This window comes from Apodemus sylvaticus, chromosome 9 (assembly GCF_947179515.1).
Source record: "Apodemus sylvaticus chromosome 9, mApoSyl1.1, whole genome shotgun sequence".
Taxonomy (NCBI): Eukaryota; Metazoa; Chordata; class Mammalia; order Rodentia; family Muridae; genus Apodemus; species Apodemus sylvaticus.
Window position 1 is genome coordinate 109,325,811 of NC_067480.1, and position 21,421 is coordinate 109,347,231.

The window sequence follows — 21,421 nt, forward strand, 5'->3', positions numbered from 1 at the left end:
TGGGAGGCAGAGGCAGGCGGATTTCTGAGTTCGAGCCAACCTGGTCTACAGAGTGAGTTTCAGGACAGTCAGGGCTACACAGAGAAACCCTGTCTCAAAAAACAAAAAAACAACAGCAGCAACAACAACAACAACAACAACAACAACAACAAAGAAAGAAAGAAAGAAAGAAAGAAAGAAAGAAAGAAAGAAAGAAGGAAAGAAGGAAAGAAAAAAGAGATATGTGTGTCCGTGTATGCACTCTTGTTCCTGCATGTGTGTTCATGTGCACATGTGTGCAGATGCCCTGGGGTTATGATGTCAGGAATCTTCCTTGATTCCCTCTCCACCTTTATTCTGTTTGAGGCAGGGACTGTCTGCTGATCTCAGAGCTCACGATGAGAACAGCCCACCAGCCAGCTCTTTCCTCCTTCTGAAGCTGGAAATGCAGGTAAGCTACCATGACTATCAGCTGTGAGTTCTGGGGATTCAACTGTTCCTCTGGCTTATGTGGCAAACACACCAGCTGCTGGGCCACTTCCACAGTCCAACGTGTATATTTTAAAATGCTTAGACTATAAGTAGGCACAATCGTGACACCCCGGAAGTGTGGAAGGGAGGCGCTGCATACATTAGAATGAATGGTCATGTCTCTGTCCTCATTGGCGAGCGCATTTAAACCAACACACTCGCCCGAGCTAGGTTAAAAGAACAGCTCCCCTAGAGACGTTCAGGTCCCGATCTCCAGACTGCGTGCTGTCTTATTGCACAGATTAGGTTATACACCTTGAAAGGGGATGATGACCACGTATTAGCCCATTTAGATAAATGTAATCAGAAGAGTCTTCGCAGAGGCAGAGTGTAAAGTGGGCAGCCGGATCGGGATGGCTGTAGCAAGCCGCCATGATGGAAGGCCGGGGATCTGCGCCAAGGACTGTAACTACTCTCTGTGAGCCTTCAGAAGGGAGCAAACTATGGCCTCCTTCCTTTTAGCCTTGTAAGACTCATTGTGATGGTTTAAGTATGCGTGGCCCAGAGGGTGGCCCTGGAGTGGGTGTGGCCTTGGAGTGGGTGTGGCCCTGTTGGAGTGGGTGTGGCCTTGTTGTTCACTGTGGGGGTGGGCTTTGAAACCTTCCTCCTAACCATACGGGAGCCAGTCGGCTCCTGGCTTCCTTTGGACAAGGATGCAGACCTCTCAGCTCCTCCTGCACCAGGCCTGTCTGGATGCTACCTTGATAATAATGGGCTGAACCTCTGAGCCGGTCAGCCAGCCCCAATTAAATGTTGTCCTTTGTAAGAGTTGCCTTGGTCATGGTGTCTCTTCACAGCAATGGAAATCCTAACTAATACACTCATTCTAGGCTTCTGCACTCTAGATTGGAATCTAATCAACATTTAAGCACCAAAGTTTGTGTTAACAGCAGAATCCACCATTTTCTCAATACCCACCTCAAATATTCCATACATTCCACCAGTAATCACCATTTCCCACTTTATGCTAAAGGCTCTGTGCACTAGTGGGGTACTGAGAAGCAGGAGGACGAAGCTCTCCCCTGAAGCCTGCAGCCCAGCAGGGAAGGCTGGCTAGCTTGCTGCACGACTAATAGATCCTGCTTGCTTTCTGGGCATCAAGGACAGTTGAATCCTGGGAAACTTGTTCCAGTTAGATCAAGTGGGGACAGGAAGGGCAGTAAGACAGAAGTGTCAGGGGCTGGAGAGATGGCTCAGTGGTTAAGAGCACTGACTGTTCCTCTGAAGTTCCTGAGTTCAAATCCCAGCACTACATGGTGACTCACAAACATCTGACGCCCTCTTCTGGAGAGTCTGAATACAGCCACAGTGTACATACATATAATAAATAATTGAATCTTTAAAAGACAGAAGTGTCTCCTGCCATGACCGAGACACAGAGACCTCTGCCTGGATACAGAGAGAAGTTGCCAACTGTGAACCAGGAAGCGGCTAAATACACTTGGGCCTTGGGCTTCTTAGACTCCAGAGCCGTGAAAAACAAAAACCTGTTATTTACAAGATAATTCAGTCCATGGTAAATACTTATGTATAAACCACTGGTCCATAGTGTATTTCTGTTGTGTTATATAAGCTACTCTGTCGATGGTCTCTGTTACAGCAACTGAAAGGGCAAGACACTGTCACTGAGACCAAGAAAAGGCAGAGGGAGAATGATGTCAGACTACATAGGTGGAGGAGCGGATCACCTAGGCCTTGACGGGCATATTAAAGAGTTTTATATCTTTAAAGGGTTTATTTTTATTATTTTAAATGTTGTGTGCATGTATATAATTGTGTGCAACTGAGTGCAGGTGCCCTTGGAGACCAGAGGCTTCTGATTCCCAGTCTCCTGATGTAGGTGCTGGGAACTGAACTCTTGTCCTTCTGGAAGAGCAATACTAGCGTGTATTCTTGACCGCTGAGTCGTCTCTCCAGCCCAGGAGTTTTACATGTATCCTGAATGAGAGAGCGCTGAGCCCATTTGAGCAGTATGGAAGAATGATGAGATGGGCATTCGGAAGCTATCCTCACACTTTAGATCCAGAAAGCATTAAAAAGGGGTCAGTGGGGAATCCAGGGGGACCAGTCTGGAACATGTAAAAAGGTACGAGTGCCCATGGGGACTTGGTTTGGAGACGCCATGAGCAGTTTACAGGTGCAGAGGGCTATCCTGCTGCCTAATATAAGAAAAAGCAGCTTAGAGCATCACATGGGTGTGTGTGTGTGTGTGTGTGTGTGTGTGTGTGAGTGTGTGTGTGTGTGTGTGTGTGTGTGAGAATACCCAGAATGAGGCTCTGGGGTTCTCAGAGGAGACTGAGTTCAAGGTGTCATTGAGGTGTCCAGGAACAGGATGCATCTGGGACTAGGGTTCAGATGAGATATATTGGTTGGGAATAAAAGTTTGGAAGCCATCGGCACACGCAGGGAGTTGTTGGGGGCGGGAGGATAAAGTAGAGAGAGTTGTAGAATGAGAGAGGACCATCCATCTCCAGGCCAACGTTGGGGTAGCCTGCCAACATGAATCACCATGGGTGTGTCTACAGTAAGCCGCATGAATTACTTCAGCGTAAGTCATGGGATGAAAATAATATTCAAACAACCCGACTCAGTGTACGGCACACTGTGGAAGCTAAGTCTGTTGGCTTTGAAATGCAGGTAGATTGTTACCACCACCCCCTCTGACCACTGTTTCCAGCCTGCAGCTTGTGATTATGAGTGGTGTTGACTTGTTAGACCTAGAATTACCTGAAAGATGAGCGTGCCTTTGGGGGATTTTCTTAGTTGAGTTAACTGAGATGACAATACCCATCCTCAATGTGGGTGACAGCACTAGAGGAGCCAACCATTGAAATGAAAGGAAAAGAGGAGGAGCCAAGCACTGGCACGCATGCGCTAATCCACTATTCCCCACCATTGAGTGCCGAGGTCATGCAGCATCTCCGAGTTCCTGAGACTTGACCTCCCCACAGTGAAGGAGCATACCCTGGAATTAAGAGACAAACAAACCCTCCTCTCTCTAGCTGCCTTTGTCAGGGTATTTTATCACAGCAACCTGAAAAGAAATCAAGACAAGCTATATGAAGAAGCTGCAGGCAGGGGTGACAGGTAGACAGAAGAGTCAGGCCATTTGGAGCTGAACCCCGGCGCCATGACAGTTTGCTATGTGGATCCCTCTGCAAGTTCCTCATGCTTGAGGTACCTCGGTGTCCTCATTTGTGAAAACCCACAGCATCTCTGTGGTGAGCCTCTTGTATGTCGAGTGCTTAGAAAACCTCATACGTCACACAGGTCGTGTGATGCTTAGAAGTTATGTAATCGGGACTCTGGGAACTCATTCCTCACTGCTTCGCTCTCCCCAATCCTGCAGCGCGGAAGCAGCTAATGACAACCACCACGGTTTGTTAGCACTGAGCTAACTGCACACCGAGAAGGCTCACATCCGCAGCAGCCTCGCAGTCAAGTGATTCCTATTTTAGGGGAAAGGAAATGGAGAACCAGACACATGGAGGCGCTTAAAGCAAGGCAGATATTGGCAGATGTAGCACTCAGATCAATCACTTACAAATCAGAAGCCCTCCACCTACTTCACTAAACGATAACTGTGAATCAAGAGTTCCCTGGCTGCTCCTTAGAGACCCTTCAGAGACTGTTTGGACCAGAAATGGGCAACTGTGAGCACACACAGTAATGGCTGGTCTCAGCTCAGTTTACGCTGTGGTCCAGTGAGATGGTTCCAGAAGCAACACCGATGGGGTCAGGGCTGGTCTCCATGCTGTCCCTACAGCTAGTGCTAGCCCAGTAGTTGGCTTAAAGCTGGGAAACTCGACACGTTGATGATTCATCCCACAGTCACTGACGAGGACGAGTGGTTCCCTACCTGTCTGTCTGGCAACAGTGCAGATCCTGATGGGATTCCACCCTGACAGCACTCCTGAGACACCTTCCAATGCTTGCCCATTCTGCCAACACGGTCAAACCTGTCCTGGGCTGGCAGGTCTGGCTTCAGAGTCCTGGCTACCTCGGACCACCCATGGCTCCTTAGCTTCTCTCAGAATTAGAACAGTTCCCCGTGAAGGCGTTCTTAGACCCAAGGATCTCCCAGAATGGCTTTGCATCCTAGGAGACTGTGCTGTCCCTGATGTGATGTGGGTGACATTGGCATCTTTTAATTATGACCCTCTACAAGGCTCGTTGACCTACACATCCTATGCTCTCCCTGCTCTGAGGTGTGCAGCATCTGAGTTGGAATTGCCTGCTGTCTTAAAGGGCAGAAGGCAGCTTTAGTCTCTGTCTTTTTGCCAGCAAAGAAGCATCTGTCTCTCGGGACTGTGAGGACTTGCTGTGTTCCAAGCAAGCGCTCTGCTACTGAGCTATCCCAGCCCGAGTCTGTAGGTCTGAGGCTGCTCACTTCCAAGCATTTGGCATTCCGGAGTCCTCTGCTTTGGGCTACCGTGTCTGAGTTCTAGGGCTGCTCATCTGCCCAGTTGGGGAGAGGCATGGGCTTCCTTCCTAGGGGCTCCCACATACATGAGCATGTGTCAGGACTTGCTGTCTTGAGTCAACTCACCAGGGACAAGCACTCAGGGAACAGCCAGGCTCTTTAAATCTTACCCATGCAAGCATACAGCAAATGCTCAGTAACTATCATTTGAAGGAAACTATCTGGTTTCAATTATAATATTTAATATGTTGCTTTGTATATAATATGCTTAATAGGTATTTAATTGAATATATTATAAATTCAATTAAGGTTTAATTCAGTTTTAGTATCCTACCTGTTTTTGTTTTATTGGAGTAAGAATTTTCCCTCACAAAATCTTTTGAATCTGATTAATTAAAATCCGGTTATTAAAGGGCGTATGTGTGTGTCTGCATGTCCTGTGGATCGAGCCTGGGGCCTTGCCTGTCCCTAGCCAAAGTCTGTTTTCTTACTCAGACATTTTATTACCTACAGTCTAGGTAATTTGTTCTCCAGTATTATTATCTTAGGAATATTAGTTATTTCCTAATTGTATGGGAAAGGCCAACCTATAGACGCAGAGGAGAAGCGCCACATATGGTGATGTGTATCTATAAGGCCATCTCCTTAGGAGACCGAAGCAAAGACATCTGACTTCCAGCCCACAGGCCTCTGATTTACATATGCGTGCACACACATGCAGACACACACACACATACACGCATGCACATGCACACACATAGACACGCGCGCGCGCGCGCACACACACACACACACATGCACACACATTCTCAAATATATTTTATAAAAAGAGAAAAAAATAGTAAAATTGTAGTGCTAGGGACATGGTGTAGAAGCACTTACCTAGTCTGTGAGAAGTTGTGTCTAACCCTAGCACCAAAACAAAACAAAAAAACAAAACAAAAAGACCAAAAGACAGTGCCATTGATCAGGAGTATATGCAACTGCAATTAGGATGTTAATATTGAATATTTAGCAATTCTGTATTTCTTGTAACAACCAAAGGAAAAAATTAGATATAAGTAGAGGAGAAAAATATTCCTACAAATGTCTGAGAAGGGTCATAACTAGAATATAGATAGAAACCCCGGAATTCAACAATAAAATGGTAAATAACCTAGCTCTCCCAAGAAAAGGACAAATGGTCAATTGTCCCACAACAGAATACTCAATACCACAGTCCTCGGGGACTGCATATCAAAACCACTGTGTAATGTCATCCCCACAACTGGACAGACTGAATAAAAAGACAACAACCAGATGGGCCAGGATATGGCTGCTGGTGTGGCTGCTCAGGGAGAAAGCCTGTTAGGTTTTTCAAGAGTTAATATGGAATTAGCATGTGATCTAACAATTCTGCTCCCATAACATCCCAAACAGACCAGAAGTGTATGTTTGCCAGGAAACTGGACATGAATACCCACAGCAACAGTATTGTTGATTTCTGTAGCATGGGGACAAATGTTCACCAAACCACTCGGAGATGGATAGAAAGAGCCCAGCAGGATACAGTCGAACAATGGAAAGCTATTTGCTCACTACAAGGAATGGATTACTGACAAATGTTGTAAAATAATGAACCTCGCACATATCAAGATAGTTTTTTTTAATTACTCACAAAATATCACCCATTATGACTTCCATTTATATGATACCCAGAATAGATAAACTGGTTAGTTAAATGTCCAGAACAGATAAGTCCATAGAGACATTATCTCTGCGACTCGGGTCCTTTGATAACAGATTTTCACTCACCCTAACCAGCTAAGTGCTTTTTAAAGTATTTATATATATGGGCATTTCTACCTTGTTTCATATTTGAGTCATTCCTGTTTAAGATGGAGACCCTTCCAACAACATTGGTGAACCAGAAGGAGTCAACAGAAATGTTCAGGCAAAGGAGAAGAGGAGGTGACATGGATCTGTGTGTGTATACACACATGCACACATACATACATGCATGTATACCCACATACATGCATGTGTGCACACACACAGACATACAGACACACACACACACACACACACATACACACACCACTTATTTAAAGGATCTATCAATGCTTTCAAGAGGCATGAATGAGAATTAGGAAAGAGAATTTTGATTTGGATCCCAGGTCTGATTAGAGCTGGGCTCTGTGCTTTGAAACATGTATCACATCCCTGGCGGATGCAGTTTTGCAGACATAATCACCACAGTCATTGCCTTAGTTGCTGCCAGCAGGTGCTTACACCACGTTTACCTAATGGAGCTCAACTAAGAGTCACTGCATCAACAGTCGAGAAAGAGGCTCACCCCAGTTATTCACATTTATTCTCTTGTTTGTTTTTGTTCTCTGACGTAGGGTCTTGCCATGCAGCCCTGTCTGGCCTGGTGTTCACTATTTAGCTCAGGCAGTCTTTCTACTTGTGGAAATCCTCCTGCCTCAGCCTCCCAAGTGCTGGGATTACAGGAGTGTACCACCCACCTTACTCCACATTTTATTCTCATAAGAACCATTTAGGGAAATCTACATAAAATCAAGGCATGGCCATGCCCACCCACGCCTGCAATCCCAGGGTTGGCAGGCAGGGAGAGGTGGTTCTGGGAAGGACACATGCACACACATTCACATATACATGCATGTACATGCATATACATACACACATGCACACACACATAGATACATGCACACATACACATACATGAGTGCACACACATGGGTATATACACACATGTACATGCTTATACACATATGCATATACACACATACGCACTCTCACACATGTGTGCATACACGCACATGCACATACATACATGCATGTGCATACACATACATACATGCATGCACATACACATAGCATGTTATGATGAAGGGGCCACAGTGGCCATCAGTCATGGTTATTTCTAGAACCTCTCTTTACATCTCACAAGGGAATCATTAAATTCAGCACCTACTAACTCAGTAGTTTCTGCTGGGGGCTCTGAGCCCTAGTAGCATCTGTGACACACACACCCTTTTTTTTATTAAAAGCCTTTTGGGGAAGAGGAGAAATGCCTCTGAAACCTTGTTTATGATAATCAAATCAAGCTCTCTAGGCATTTGTTCAATCTCCCTTCAATTTGTTTTGACTTCAAGAAAGCATTTATTAACTCTTTTGGTTCCAAGGATATCCCAGTCATCAAAATGAAAACTGACCCATTACCATCCGGGAGAATGTAAATCAATAAAAGGCCCTTCCTGGCCCAGAGGCTATTAAGGAGAGGCTAGCCTGCTCATAAATAAGATACAGTGCTGACAGCTACAGTTCAAGTCTGCCTACTACAAAAAGGGAAAAACTACAACAGAAATTTTGCTTCCAAGATGCTGTCATTGACAGTTACCATCAATTCCGTTTTCACACGGCCAAGTCTAGTGGCTGAGTGTAAGTTCTCTTGGTGGTTGGGCATCCACCCATGCATATGTGCATACATGTGCTGACTGCAAGGGAGTTGGGCATCCACCTATGCATATGTGCATGCATGTGCTGACTGCACAGGGAGTTGGGCACCTACCCATGCATGTATGCATGTATGTGCTGACTGCACAGGGAGTTGGGCACCTACCCATGCATGTATGCATGCATGTGCTGACTGCACAGGGAGTTGGGCACATTCCCATGCATGTGTGCATGCATGTGCTGACTGCACAGGGAGTTGGACACCTAGCCATGCATATGTGCATGCATGTGCTGACTGCACAGGGAGTTGGGCACATTCCCATGCATGTGTGCATGCATGTGCTGACTGCACAGGGAGTTGGACACCTACCCATGCATATGTGCATGCATGTGCTGACTACACAGGGAGTTAGGCACCTACCTATGAATGTGTGCATGCATGTGCTGACTGCACAGGGAGTTTGGCACCTACCCATGCATGTGTGGACACATGTGCTGACTGCACAGGGAGTTGGGCACTTACCCATGCATGTGTGCATGTATGTGCTGACTGCACAGGGAGTTGGGCACCTATCCATGCATGTGTGCTGGCTGCAAAGGGGGATGCAGGAAGGACTGCTGGTTGCCAGGATCTCTTTAAGATGGAATCGTTTTCAATTTACCATCTTAACCTGGCTTGGGAAATAGATCCCCAGCCCTAATTCATTTGATTAATTAAATGAAGAAACAGACTAATTAAATAAAGTGCTTGAAATAAACTAATGATTATTAATAAAGACATATGTGTGGGCCATGATGGTTGTCAAGTGGAGAACATCCCTCCCTTGCTGTTCCTCAGACTGAACCCTTTCCATTTTGAATATTTCATTATCAAATTTAGACTGAGCGCACTGAAGGTATGCAGCGCGACCACTCACTGTGTGCATATATCAGGTGATGATTACCACAATCACCTTATTGGATGCGTGCTGATCCAAGCTGAGTGTCTGAGCCCCTAACCCTCTCCTTGTGCAGGAGTGTTCTCACCCCACTCTCTTCCCCAGCTCCAGAGAAGCATAGTCAAATTTTTCTTCCATGAGTTTTAACTTCCTCAGATTCTACCTGTACGTGAACTCATTCACTATTTCTTCTTTTTGCCAGACTCTCATTTTAATTTTAATTTACAATGGACATATGCTATTGTATGGGCCAAATCATGGCTATTCACAGGCCTTTCTTGACAGCACTAGAGATGAATTTTAGACTCATGGATGTCTTCATCATCCAGAAGTATCAGGTTCACAATAGAGCACCTTCAGACGATACACCTGTATACTTCCTAAGGTGGCTAAGGGAGGGATAAGGCTGTCATTAATAAGTCTCTTTTGTCTCTGCCTTCCAAATAATTGACAGGCCTTCTTCTCTCAAGTTTTGGGAGCTTGCACTTTATAATTTACAACCTTTGTAGAACATACACAGTTATCTCTTGGGACCTCGGATACCAAAAACTGCAGGTGCCTATGAACTTTATGAAGTAAAAGTATTATATTACACTTTTTATGTAGTATGTACATGTATGTGCATGTTATAGTACATGTGTGACATAAGAGGACAACTTGGGGGGACCAGTTCTCCATGCCATATGAGTCCCAGGGATCAACCTTAGGTCCTAAGTCTTAGCTTCAAGCTGCCCGTATTTACTGAGCTATCTCTCTGGCTTACTAAAATAGAAGTATTTTAGTAGCAGTATTTGCATATCATCCCAGGCTTCCCCACAGACTTTAAATCATCTCAAGTTTTTTATAACACCTATTTGATATAAATACTGTGCAAAGAATCACTGTACTGAACTGTTCAGGGGATAAAAGCTGACATAAAATGTCAGTTTATGCTCCGTGTAGACATATTGTTTTTTCTGTAGTGGACTGACTGTGGGTGAAGCCCTGACGGAGGGCCGTCCTGCCGTCCGGATGATTCATGGCGTCCGAGGTGATTGCTCTCTCTCACCAGCACTCACTACTGCAAGGCCCACTCAGCCACAGACTCAAAGGCCCTGAGATTCAACCCCCACATTCTCCTACATGCCACGGGAAGTCTGAATAGTAATTCTATCCTAGCAGGAACATTTTTAATCACAAGGATGCATCAAAATGGCCAATCCAGTGCTACCTATCTAGTACTGAATGTCATCTTAAATAGGTTTATATATTTTTATATGTATGAGTGTTTTGCCTGCACGTATGTGTGCTGCGTGTATGCAGTGCCCAAAGAGGCCGGTACAGGGCACCTGAACCCTTGGGACAGAGGTACACACACTTGTGAGCGGCCATGTGGTGCGAGGATCAATCAATCCCAGCTCCTCTGCAAGAGCGGCCTGTACTCTTAACCACCAGCCATCTCTCAAGCCCTGGATGCCACTTTTGAAGAGCAGGTGAAGCACTTAATCAATATGCCCTGGCCAGGACAATTTCACCCAGCTGATCTTAGTAACTTTACTCGGTTATTAAGCATTAGAGAAAAAAACAACAGTGACCACAAAATCAGTCAAGCATCCGACTAGGTGAGGAGGCACAACACACATTCATTTCTCAAGTTCACTTAAACTCTCGGCCTGGAGGAGAGAGCTTGGTGGTTAAGTGCGAGGGCACGGGTGTGAGGCTTGAAGTTTGGATGCCAGCACTCTGGTAACAAGCAGATGTCCCACAGTGCCCCATAACGCTATCTCTGAGGGATCTGCCACCCTCGCCTGGCCTTCACATGATTAGACATGTGCACCTGCACACACACATATGCACATACACTCATAGACATACATGTAAACAAAACAATAACTCTAACAATAGCAAGACTCAGCGGTTAAGAGCACTGACTGCTCTTCTGAAGGTCCTGAGTTCAAATCCGAGCAACCACGTGGTGGCTTACAACCATCCATAATGAAATCTGACATCCTCTTCTGGTACATCTGAAAACAGCTACAGTGTACTTAGATATAACATCAAATAAATCTTTTTTAAAAAATCTGCCTCACAGAAAGGAAAAAGTATGTGTTTTATCTCCCAAGACACCAGCTTCTCCCTCCTTTAGTTAAACAAATTCTGTGAGCAATGTTCTCTTCATGATTACATTTCCCGAGTCTCTGCAACCTCTGAGGAACCTCTGGATCCTCAATCTCCTTCACCTATTTCCACTTGGATTTAACTTTCACCAAAAAAAGACTTTTATTTATACGTGTGAGCGTATACCATGTGTACAGGTACCTGTGGAGGCCAGAAGACAACATTGGAATCCCTTGAAATTAGTGTTACAGAGGCTGTGACCTGCACACCATGGTGCTGGGAACCAAACTCGCGTCTTCTGCAAGAGCGGTAGACACCATTAACTGCAGAGCCATCTCTCCAGCCTCTGGATGGAACCTTTTACTACACAGCCAGCTAATGGACCGGAATACCACTTTGAGTGATACGCCACGGGGGCCACTAAGTGGAAAGTGTTCTGTAGCTACCTGCCAAAGTACTTCTGCAAGCTTTGATCACGAAGCGCCATCGGGTCAGACATTTAATTTTGACAAAGCTAGATATAAATAAAATATTAAGAGAGTTGGCAAAGTGAAGCAGCAGGCATCGTGATCTGTTCCGAGAAGGGGCGAATGCCTGGCCATTCAGGGCCGGGGAGGGTTCTGCTGCTTTGCCTCATGGAAGGGTCTAGCAGAGGGGTGGCAGGATCGGCGGGCCAGTAACTCACGATGAAGAGTAGACGGGAGACCAGCTGACGTGGAATGTAGTGAATGTTCCCAGGGAAAAGTTGGATATGTGAGAGGATCTAATGGGTTGGCCGGTTTGGATGTGGTTTGGGTGTGGTTTGGGTGTGGTTTGAACCGGTCCCCAAAGGCTCATTCATGTGCTTGGTCCCTGTGAAGCCATAGTATTGAGAGAACAGAATCTTTAAGAGGTGGGATTTGGTGCAAGGGGATTTAGACCATGGGGCACCACCCTTCAAAAGGGTCAACGCTAATTTCTCAGTGGTCTAGTTATACTGGGAGCACTTTCTTTTTATTAAAAAAAAGGGGGGGGGCTGGAGAGATGGCTCCGCGGTTAAGAGCACCGGCCGCTCTTTCAGAGGTCCTGAGTTCAATCCCCAGCAACCACATGGTGGCTCACAACCATCTGTAATGAGATTAGATGCCCTCTTCTGGTGTCTGAAGACAGCTACAGTGTACTCATATACATAATAAAATAAATGAATTAAAAAAATTTAAAAGAAATAATTCATAAAAAAAAAAAAGTGTCGGGGTTGGTCTGGTGATGCTGTGTCTTCAGATGCTAAATACTTCCCCTAAGATCTGGTTGCCCCTGACAATGAGGAAAAGATAGAGCCTCGTGTAATGCTATGTGAGCTTGCTCCCCAAGCTAATTGGTCAACAAATTAGGCTAACGCGTAGGTGGGCGTGTTTTCAGTTACCTGGCTGGGGTCACAGGTGGAGGGGAAAGAGGGAGAAAGGGCAGGAAGAGAGGAAGAAGACTCCATGGGAGGAGATGGACCGTGAGCTCATCTCGGGGAGAAACAGCAAATAACAAGGGACTGGGATATAAGTTAAAACAGCCCCAAACCTGCCAATCTAGGCTTACAGGTTGTAAAGAAAATACCTGGATTGTGTGTTTTTTGTACGGGCTAGCTAGCATTATAGTTCCTTCTACAAGAGAGCATGCCGGATCCCTCTTGCCTCCTGACCTGCTATTTAATCTTTCCTCTACGCCTGCTGCTTGCTCTGGTGTGATGAAGCCAGGTGGTCCTCACAGATACGGGCACACACTAACAGCAGACTGTGGGAAGTGTGAAACAAGACCCTTTTGTTTACTTTACAAAGCATCAAGTCTCAGCTATGTTGTGACAGCCACACGAGGTTGACAGATTCATCCATCCATGCTCTGCTTAGCAAGCACATGCATTTTCCATGCAGCGTCATCAATGTCCTGAGTGTCCAGAGACCTCTCAGTCTGCTCTCGTGATGAAGTTCGTCCTTGTACTCAGCACTGTTTGCTGATGACCTTCTTCTCCTGCTTTGTGTGACCTATGGGTGGAGACGGAGCTCACTAAACTGTGCTGGCCCCGGGCCCGTGGGAGTCAGGGTGCACCCTGATAAAGACATAGGGAGGCTGGCAGCCAAAGAGCGGCACACCTGAGGATGCCCAAGGAGCCATGGGAGCTGGTCTCAGAACCAGGCTTTTCCCTCTCTTCCTAACTTGGCTTGTGGTCCCTCTCCTGATGATGCATCTGGGCCTGTGGGGACTCTGGGGTGTAGCCCCTGAGAGGTCTCCACGCTCCCACTGCACATAGCCATAGAAGACTGTGAGCAGAGTACACCCCAAATGGGCAAACAGCATGGCCACAAGGCTCAGCCCACAGGACGCTTCTTCCAGCACAGGGCGAGGCTGTTTCTCTGAACACAAGCAACCAGTGCCTTCGAGATCTCCACCATCAGGACAACTGGAGGTTTCTGAATCCTCTCCCCAATCCCCAGGACTGCAGTGAAGCACTTGACAACAAATTCTGGTCTCACCAGTGATATCTCCAGGTCCTGGGAACAGGCAGGAGTCCTCGTATTGTTTTTTCTGAACTCTACACAGTTCTTGTCTGGGATGCAATTCTGGTAATATCTTCGACCACATGCCTCTCTCTGGTCAGGTGGCCCCAAGGAGCTCCCTGCTTATCTGGGGACTCTGGCACTTGTCTATGTTTCTATCGGGCCTTGACTTATTAAGTCCTGTACTCAATGTTTCTAACATTCTAGGTTTCAGGAGTCCTGAATGTGAACCTCACATCTGAGTTTGTGTCATGCACAGGAAGGTATAGCCTCATTTCAGAACATCTGCTTGGAAGTCTGACCCTTGCTAAAGCACTTTAATTTATACTATGTTTCAACACTTCAGAAGTTTAAGTAGTGCTAGGGATTGGCAGTTCTGGGGAACAATTCCATGAAGAGATTCTAGACACAGGGGCCAGTAGGTATGGCTATTTCTGTGCAGAGGTAGGGGATAGAGGTATGCCCTTGACCCTGGAGACATCACTTCTGGCCAGATGCTGTCTCAATTCTTAGCATGGTACACAGATGTTTGTGAACATGCACACATATATTCAGACACACTCAGAGACACACACACAGAGATACACACATGCACAGAGAGATACACAGATACGCACATATACACAGAGACAACAGAACTCACACAGACATGCATGCACACACACACACACAGATACACAGACACACACATGCAAACTAATGTGTACACACATACACACAGACATACATAGACACACAGATACACAGACAGACACACAGAGAGACACAGATACACAGACACACACAGACTCAGATAGACAGACCACACACACACACACACACACACACACACACACAGTATGCAGTCACGGGCAAGTGTCTGGAGTCAGCTACTCTGAGACACTGCCCTCCTCCAGCCTCTGTGGAGATTGCTGCTCCCTCAACAATCTGATTTTCAGTCCCTGTACGAGTCTGTCCGCCTGAGCCTGAGGTCTGCTGGTAGGCAAGTCTTGCGTAGCCAAGTGTGGATGCACATTGCTCCTAGAACTGAACCCAGTGGCTTGTCTTCCAGAGCAGGTGCACTCTGGGTTCTGGGAACAACGCATTCCAGCATGACTGCTTTTAGGAAACAGCGGAAGTCCTGCAGTTTGTGTCTCTGTTGCTGAGGATGAATGGTGGGGGAGGGGCGGCAAGGCTTTCCGCTGGCTGCATTTGGTACCCGGCTCTTGCTGTAATTGGTTCCCACAAGAACAAACAGGATGGCGGCTTGTTTTCTATGCTGTGCTTAGAGGGCAGAGCTTCAGAGGTGGTAGGGAGCCAGTTCCTGCTCTCAGTGACCTCCATGTTTGCAGGTGAGATGGTGGATAAACCCTGGCATATTCTGCCCTTCCCTCCAAACTACCCTGTGAAGATTGTTAATCTCTGGGGCAGGGAAAGGACCACCACGGGAGCTCCATGCAGTGTCTCCTTGGCAGCAAGTGATTTTGGGGTTTCCATCTTGAATTTAGATGACAGAATCTGAATGAATGGATGCTCCATTTATTTTATTTTATTTTATTTTATTTTATTTTTGCATAAAGTATCTTCTTCTAGAGAACTTTTGAGAAATTGCGTTAAAGGATGCTGGTTTGTATCACGTGCACCCCTTAGGGAGAGAGGATAAATGGATTGAAAAACAATAGACTCTGCCTGAACATTCCCAGGAGGCAAGCCACTGGCTCCCCGCTGCTCCCAGCTCACTGTGCCCTCCTGGATGTCAGTCATATGAGGCACCTTGGGTCGGTGACAAAGCTTAGATGGTAGAGTGCTCATCTAGTATCCATAAGGTCCCAGGTTCAAACCCCCATTGCTGCATTAACCAATGTGGTACATCCTTGGCTACAAGTTAGGTTCAGGGCCAGCCTGGGCTCCATGAAAACCAGTCTCAAAAACATTTTGTCTCACAGAAGACAGCCATGTCCAAGGCTCATAAACACATGATTGTGCATGTCACCTTGTGACTGTTCTGCTTCTGAGTTTTCATCTTTATGCTGGTTTCCAAGTGATGTAAGTTTAGCAAACTGTGTACTGTGTGAAATTTGCTCTTTTTCTAGGCTGTGGGTGGAAAAGACCTCCGTGTCCTCCCCTTCAGTTCAGTATTCCACAAAGCACACTGTCGAACTCTTATTAGCAAATAAGCTTTTTGTTTGCCTGAGGTCAGTCCTGGCACTCTGACAGAAGCTCAGGCGGGCCAGGCTGAGCAGAGATGTCCGGTAGGTAAGTGCCACCTACACACTCCAACAGACAATGATTTCATTTACAGTGGGCTCACTGGATAGATCGCCTGTCTGTCCAAGTGAAAGTCAAAACCCATGCATCCTCCCATTTTACAGAAGAATACATGTGAAGTAGCCTGCTCCAAATCACATTCCTTGGTCTGCAGTAGAACTCTAAGAAGGATGTCAATTTACATCATCTAAGGGCCTATGATGACCGCCGAACAACCCACCTTCCACCTCTGCTCAATCCCCTAAGAACAAACCCTCCATCCTCTACCTGCAAAACTCTCCTTCAGACTCCGGCAGCATCAGCGAGGCTGTGGGGTTCTTCAACAGGTCGGCCACCGCAGGGTCCTTGACTGTCATGTAGAAGAAAGGGACCCCTGTGCTGTTATGGACGGGGCCATCGCTGATGGCCAGGCAGCTTCCAAAGGGCAGTCCTTGGATCTAACAAACACAACAGTATCAATGACAGGAAGGTTGTTGGTGGCAGAGCTGTGAGTAACAAGCGGGAGCAAACTCGTGTTTGCCTGCTGGGTCTCTGCTTGGAACCCTCCCATGTCGTGTGGATTTCACAGGGAGAATATTTAGGCTCCGGGGTCTCAATCCAAGCAACTCACTCAGTGATGCTTTCCGAATTTCTCTGGGGGAGGGGAAGTGCATTCTGTCTGGAAGCTAAAGGGTTATTCTGGATGCTGACTTCCCACAGCTAGTGCAGTCATTTTATTGAAGAGGGAAGACAAAGAGGCTCCTGGGGAAGAAGACAGTGCTCCCTCTTTCCCACAAGCTCCTCCAGATAACCACCGCACCTCTCATCCCCTGCGTTCTTTTTAAACTTAGGGGTGTAGAATTTAATTAATTTTAACAAACTGCTTGGTCTTTGGAATGACAAGAACATTTTAAATTGCTTCAGTTGGGGCAACACTTCTTCATCTATTTCTTCACCCGTTATATGTTATATTATGATCGATAACTTTTCTTTATATAACTGAACAAGGTACGGGAAATTGATGGCGTTGGATCCACCTTAGCATAACTAGAAGTCATAGAAGCATCGTATACTGATCTTGCCTGTGTTCACCTGGTGGATGAAGGAGGCCCCGCGCCACGCTTATGCGACGTTAAACAGAAGTGTGTAGGTCTCAGCTTCCCCCAAACTCTGCCACCCACCCCTGCTTTGCCCCTTAGAGAGCCCTGCTGTTAGTGAAGCCACCTTTGTGTTCTGAGCACCTGACATGTAGGCAAGCTTCTGAAAGGAGGAGCTTTAGTAATTTAGAAATATGAAACATTAACGAGTTCTCCAACTGGCAATCTTACATCACCCACAGATTCTATTCCAGGCCATCGTGACCCACTCAGCAGCTCCTGTAAACAAACGGTCTCTGAATTTACTGTTTGGATTCAAAGTCAACACTGGAAGGGGACGGGCCTAAGGAAGCCAACAAAAGAGCTGTTGGAGGTCAAAACATCTTCAGCACAGGAATGTGGATGCCTTTTCTTGCTGGGCTGTTCCTGTTTCTGGGAGGCAGGGCCTGGATATGGATCTAGAGTTGGCTCTGAACTCACAATTCTCCCGCCTTAGCTGTGTTAGGGCTGGGACTGTAGGCATGGCTGCCCAGCCTGACTGGCACGGGGCTTCCTTTTTTTGTGTGTGCCTGGGTGTGTGGTGCTTGTGCACAGTGTGTATTTGTGGAGGTTGGAGCTCAACCTCCTGGCCCCCTGGCGTCTTTCCTCGGGGTCCAGGACTGTTTTTTATTATTATTTATTTCTGTATTTCTGTATTTATTTTTTTTAAGAAAGTCCCTCACTGGCCTGGAACTCCCGAGTAGGCTAGGCTACTGTCTCAACAGACTCAGCACTGCGATCATAAATTAACGCCACCCTGCTTGGCACTTTGGAAAAGAAAACAAACAAGCAAACAAAAGAACGTGGGTTCAGGAGATTGAATGGCAGAATCTCAGTCATTCTACAGCGGGGTCACCTCCCTGGCTTCCTTCAGGCAGCAGATTTCTAATTGCCTGAAATGATTTGTTGTAAACCTAAAGATTAGCTTCTTATTTAAAGTCTGTATTCTATTAAGGTATGTGTTAGACATGTAAAAAACCATTTGAACCCCGGGAATACAGAACTGGCTTAGAGTCAGATGTAGAAAGAGGACAAGATCATTGCCATTATTGGGATAAAGCTGCCATTATTAGGATTAAATATTTTTTAATCTTCTTTAAAATTAAAATTAAAAATTAAAAAAAAATAAAATTAAAATCTAAAAAATTAAAAGAATTTCCAAGCTTTGCCTTCCGGATTTCTTAATTTTATAGATGGGAAAGCAGGATGTTTTGGCCAAGCTGGGGTTAGTGAGACCCAGAGCCGTGGCGAGAACTGGACTCCCACATGGTGTGATATATAACAAAGATGTTAGCCCTTCCCTGCAGATTAAGTAGGAGCTAGGACCGCATCCCTGTTTACCAGACAGAACCAGAAGCTTTCTGAGGCTATTCTTCCCGGATACAGAGCCTTGGCATCTCTCCATGCCATTCTGGATGGAAGCAAGTTAAAATGTGAATATAATTTTGTGGATCGAAAGAGACGAATTGCAGCCGAAACCGCTCATCCAGCCGTTACCCTGTGCCTAAGTCGTCTTTCTAAAACACACACACACACACACACAAAAGAGTTCCATTTTTTTTAAGTGTAAGTGTGTACCGGAGTGTGGATGGTGTTCTTCCACACCCACTTGGTGTGGGAGGCGGTGCCTGAGTCTGTCTGCAGGACTGTCGGAGCCTGCGGGAGCTGGATGCGCCTCATCTATGATTCCAAAGGCGATCCTCTCCGCGTTCCGGGTTTCCAGCTTGTCGCTGTTTATCTGATCATCTCTTTGGCCATCTTAATACAGGGATTCAGTCACTAACCACAAGACTGTTTCCCAGAGTCGCCTTCCTCCCCACTCACATGCACTTGGCCAGATGGACAGACCCATGCACACTCTCGTTCCGTTACTCACAGGGCATTTACAGTCTATGAACCTGTGAAACCAGAGTCGCCCTGCATCCTGGAAGGGAGACGCGCACCGCCTCCGCGTTCCGACCTCTGACTTACCTTTTCGTGGGTGGACACCGTGGCCAGACAGCCCCAGGAGCTAGCGTGGGCTAGGGAGCGGGCAGTGCTGGCATGCGCCCTGGGGCCGGGGGATGCCTCGGATGAGTCGCTTTCCCGCCGGTAGGAGAACATGCCACGCGCGGCCGGTGCGGGCCTGGCGCGGGCGGAGCCCCGAGGCCGCAGGTGCGTGTCCTCCTTGTGCGCCGAGGCCGGGAAGCTCTGCTGCCAGATGCTGCTCGAGTCCTCCAGCAGCGCGGGCAGAGCCTCCTCGGTGGACGCGCTGTCCAGCTCCTCCTCTACCTCGTTGGTGACAGCCCAGGACACCGAGCTCACAATCACGTAGCCGGCGGCTGGGGACAACAGGGCGCTGCAGCATAGCAACCAGGACAGGCGAGTCCCTGGCCAAGCAGGGCGCTCCCCGCTGGACAGCGACATCTTCTTGAAGGCGACGAGCCCTGTGGCAGGGACCACTGGCCAAGCAGCGTCCAGCCAGGGGCGCCCCCCTGCGGCGGAAGCCCTTCTCCTCCCCGCGGTAGGATTCCGGGCGGGGGTCTCGATCCGCCCAGGGCCGGGGATCCCCTTATTGCCTTACACCCCGCTAAGAAGCGACGTCTGCTGCAAGACCAGAGTGGCCTCGGCTGCGCCCACCGCCGCTGCTGTGCGCAGAGTCCACGCGTGACACTGGATGTCTTGGTTTCCCGCAGGATGGCAAGCGTTTTGCAGCCTGAGGGTGGGCGTCCACAGCTCAGGCTCAACGCACTCCCCCGCTCGTCAGCTGTGCGACTCTACCAAGCTGCTTAACTTCTCTGTGCCAACAAGGAGGGCATCACAGGGTTCAGTTACTGCACCCCCTCACTTCCCCAGAACCGTGAGCCACAATACACCCACATCTTCCATCACTCACCCAGTCCGCGGTGTCGCCTGCTTAGTGACACAGACTAATAGCGCATTTTAAAAACATCTTGTTCCAGTAAGAAATTTCATAGACATCAAAATAATTTAAGTAATTATAATTGTTTTACTTGTTCTTAGGACATCTCTGTCCCACCACAGAATATTTTCTATAGCTTGTAGTCCTAAAATGCAAGGGTCCTGCACTAACTGATCCCATAAGAAAATATCTTGAGTTGGGATTTGAGTTTTCCCTACATCATGTCCTCACTGCGCCCTGCTGTGAAACTCCTGTGACTCTTCCTGCATGTCTGGTCACCTGCCAGTGTGGACACAGCTGGTCTCTCTCTTCTGCATGGGGTCTTCTTTTCTCTCCCTGGTTGCCCCTGGCTGCTCTCTCTCTCTCTCTCTCTCTCTCTCTCTCTCTCTCTCTCTCTCTCCCCTGCCTGGAGTCTCCACTTTCTCCCTGGGACATCTTGTTTACTTTCATGGCTTCTGCTGTTATCTGCTGCTGCTCTTTCCCTAACCTAACAGCCCCCCTCATCCCCTGTTCCTGGGAAGCCATATTCCATGGTCTTGAGAGGCAGGATGGGAAGTCATTGAAATACCACACTCTGTAGCCAGGCATGATGGCACTTGCCTGTTATCCCAGCCCTTGGGAGGGGGAGGCAGGAGAATCATGAGTTCAAGGTCAGCCTTAGCCTGGTAAGCAAATCTAAGACCAGCCTAGACGACATGAGACACCACCTCAAGATCCAACATAAAAACCCACATCTCCTCCTCCCTGAAACATTCCTTCTGGATTAAAAATAATCCAGATCTTGCTCTATCATGTTCTGATTATGGGATAGTGGCCGGTCACCTGACATTTCTGTCTCTGTTGCCTCTGCAAAATGGGGACCATTACATCTCCCCCACCAGGGTTCAGATGTCAAGCATGATGTCTCTAGTGTCAGGGGAGAGCTTATCCTCTCTCTGTTTGCTCAAAGGGAATAAAATGATGTATGTTTCAACCTCAGAAAAGGAAAAGGGATTGAACGGATATATCAGTGTGGGAGGAGGACCTGCAGATGGTGATCTCAGTTCCTCTGTGGCTTCTCACGGCAGGATCAATCCATCTTCCTCTCTTTCCTCATGCCTGAGTTGGCCAGCTGTGGCGGAGGCGTGCGTCTTCTCTGGTGGAATGAGTTCAATTGTACAACCTCATAGGAGTCCCAGAGTTCTCCTGCATTCCTATGGGTCTTG

General features: G+C 47.2%; 1 protein-coding gene across 1 annotated transcript in view; it reads right to left on the bottom strand.

Moving 5' to 3' along the window:
* Positions 1-19,720, bottom strand: part of Creg2 (cellular repressor of E1A stimulated genes 2) — a 37,752-nt gene extending 18,032 nt beyond the window's left edge. The window contains exons 1-2 of the mRNA XM_052192908.1: positions 19,286-19,720; positions 16,467-16,636 (exon numbers count right to left, since the gene is read on the bottom strand). Coding sequence (XP_052048868.1) covers positions 16,467-16,636; positions 19,286-19,720 — 605 coding nt within the window. The remainder of the gene's footprint in view (positions 1-16,466; positions 16,637-19,285) is intronic.
* Positions 19,721-21,421: the final 1,701 nt, after the last annotated feature.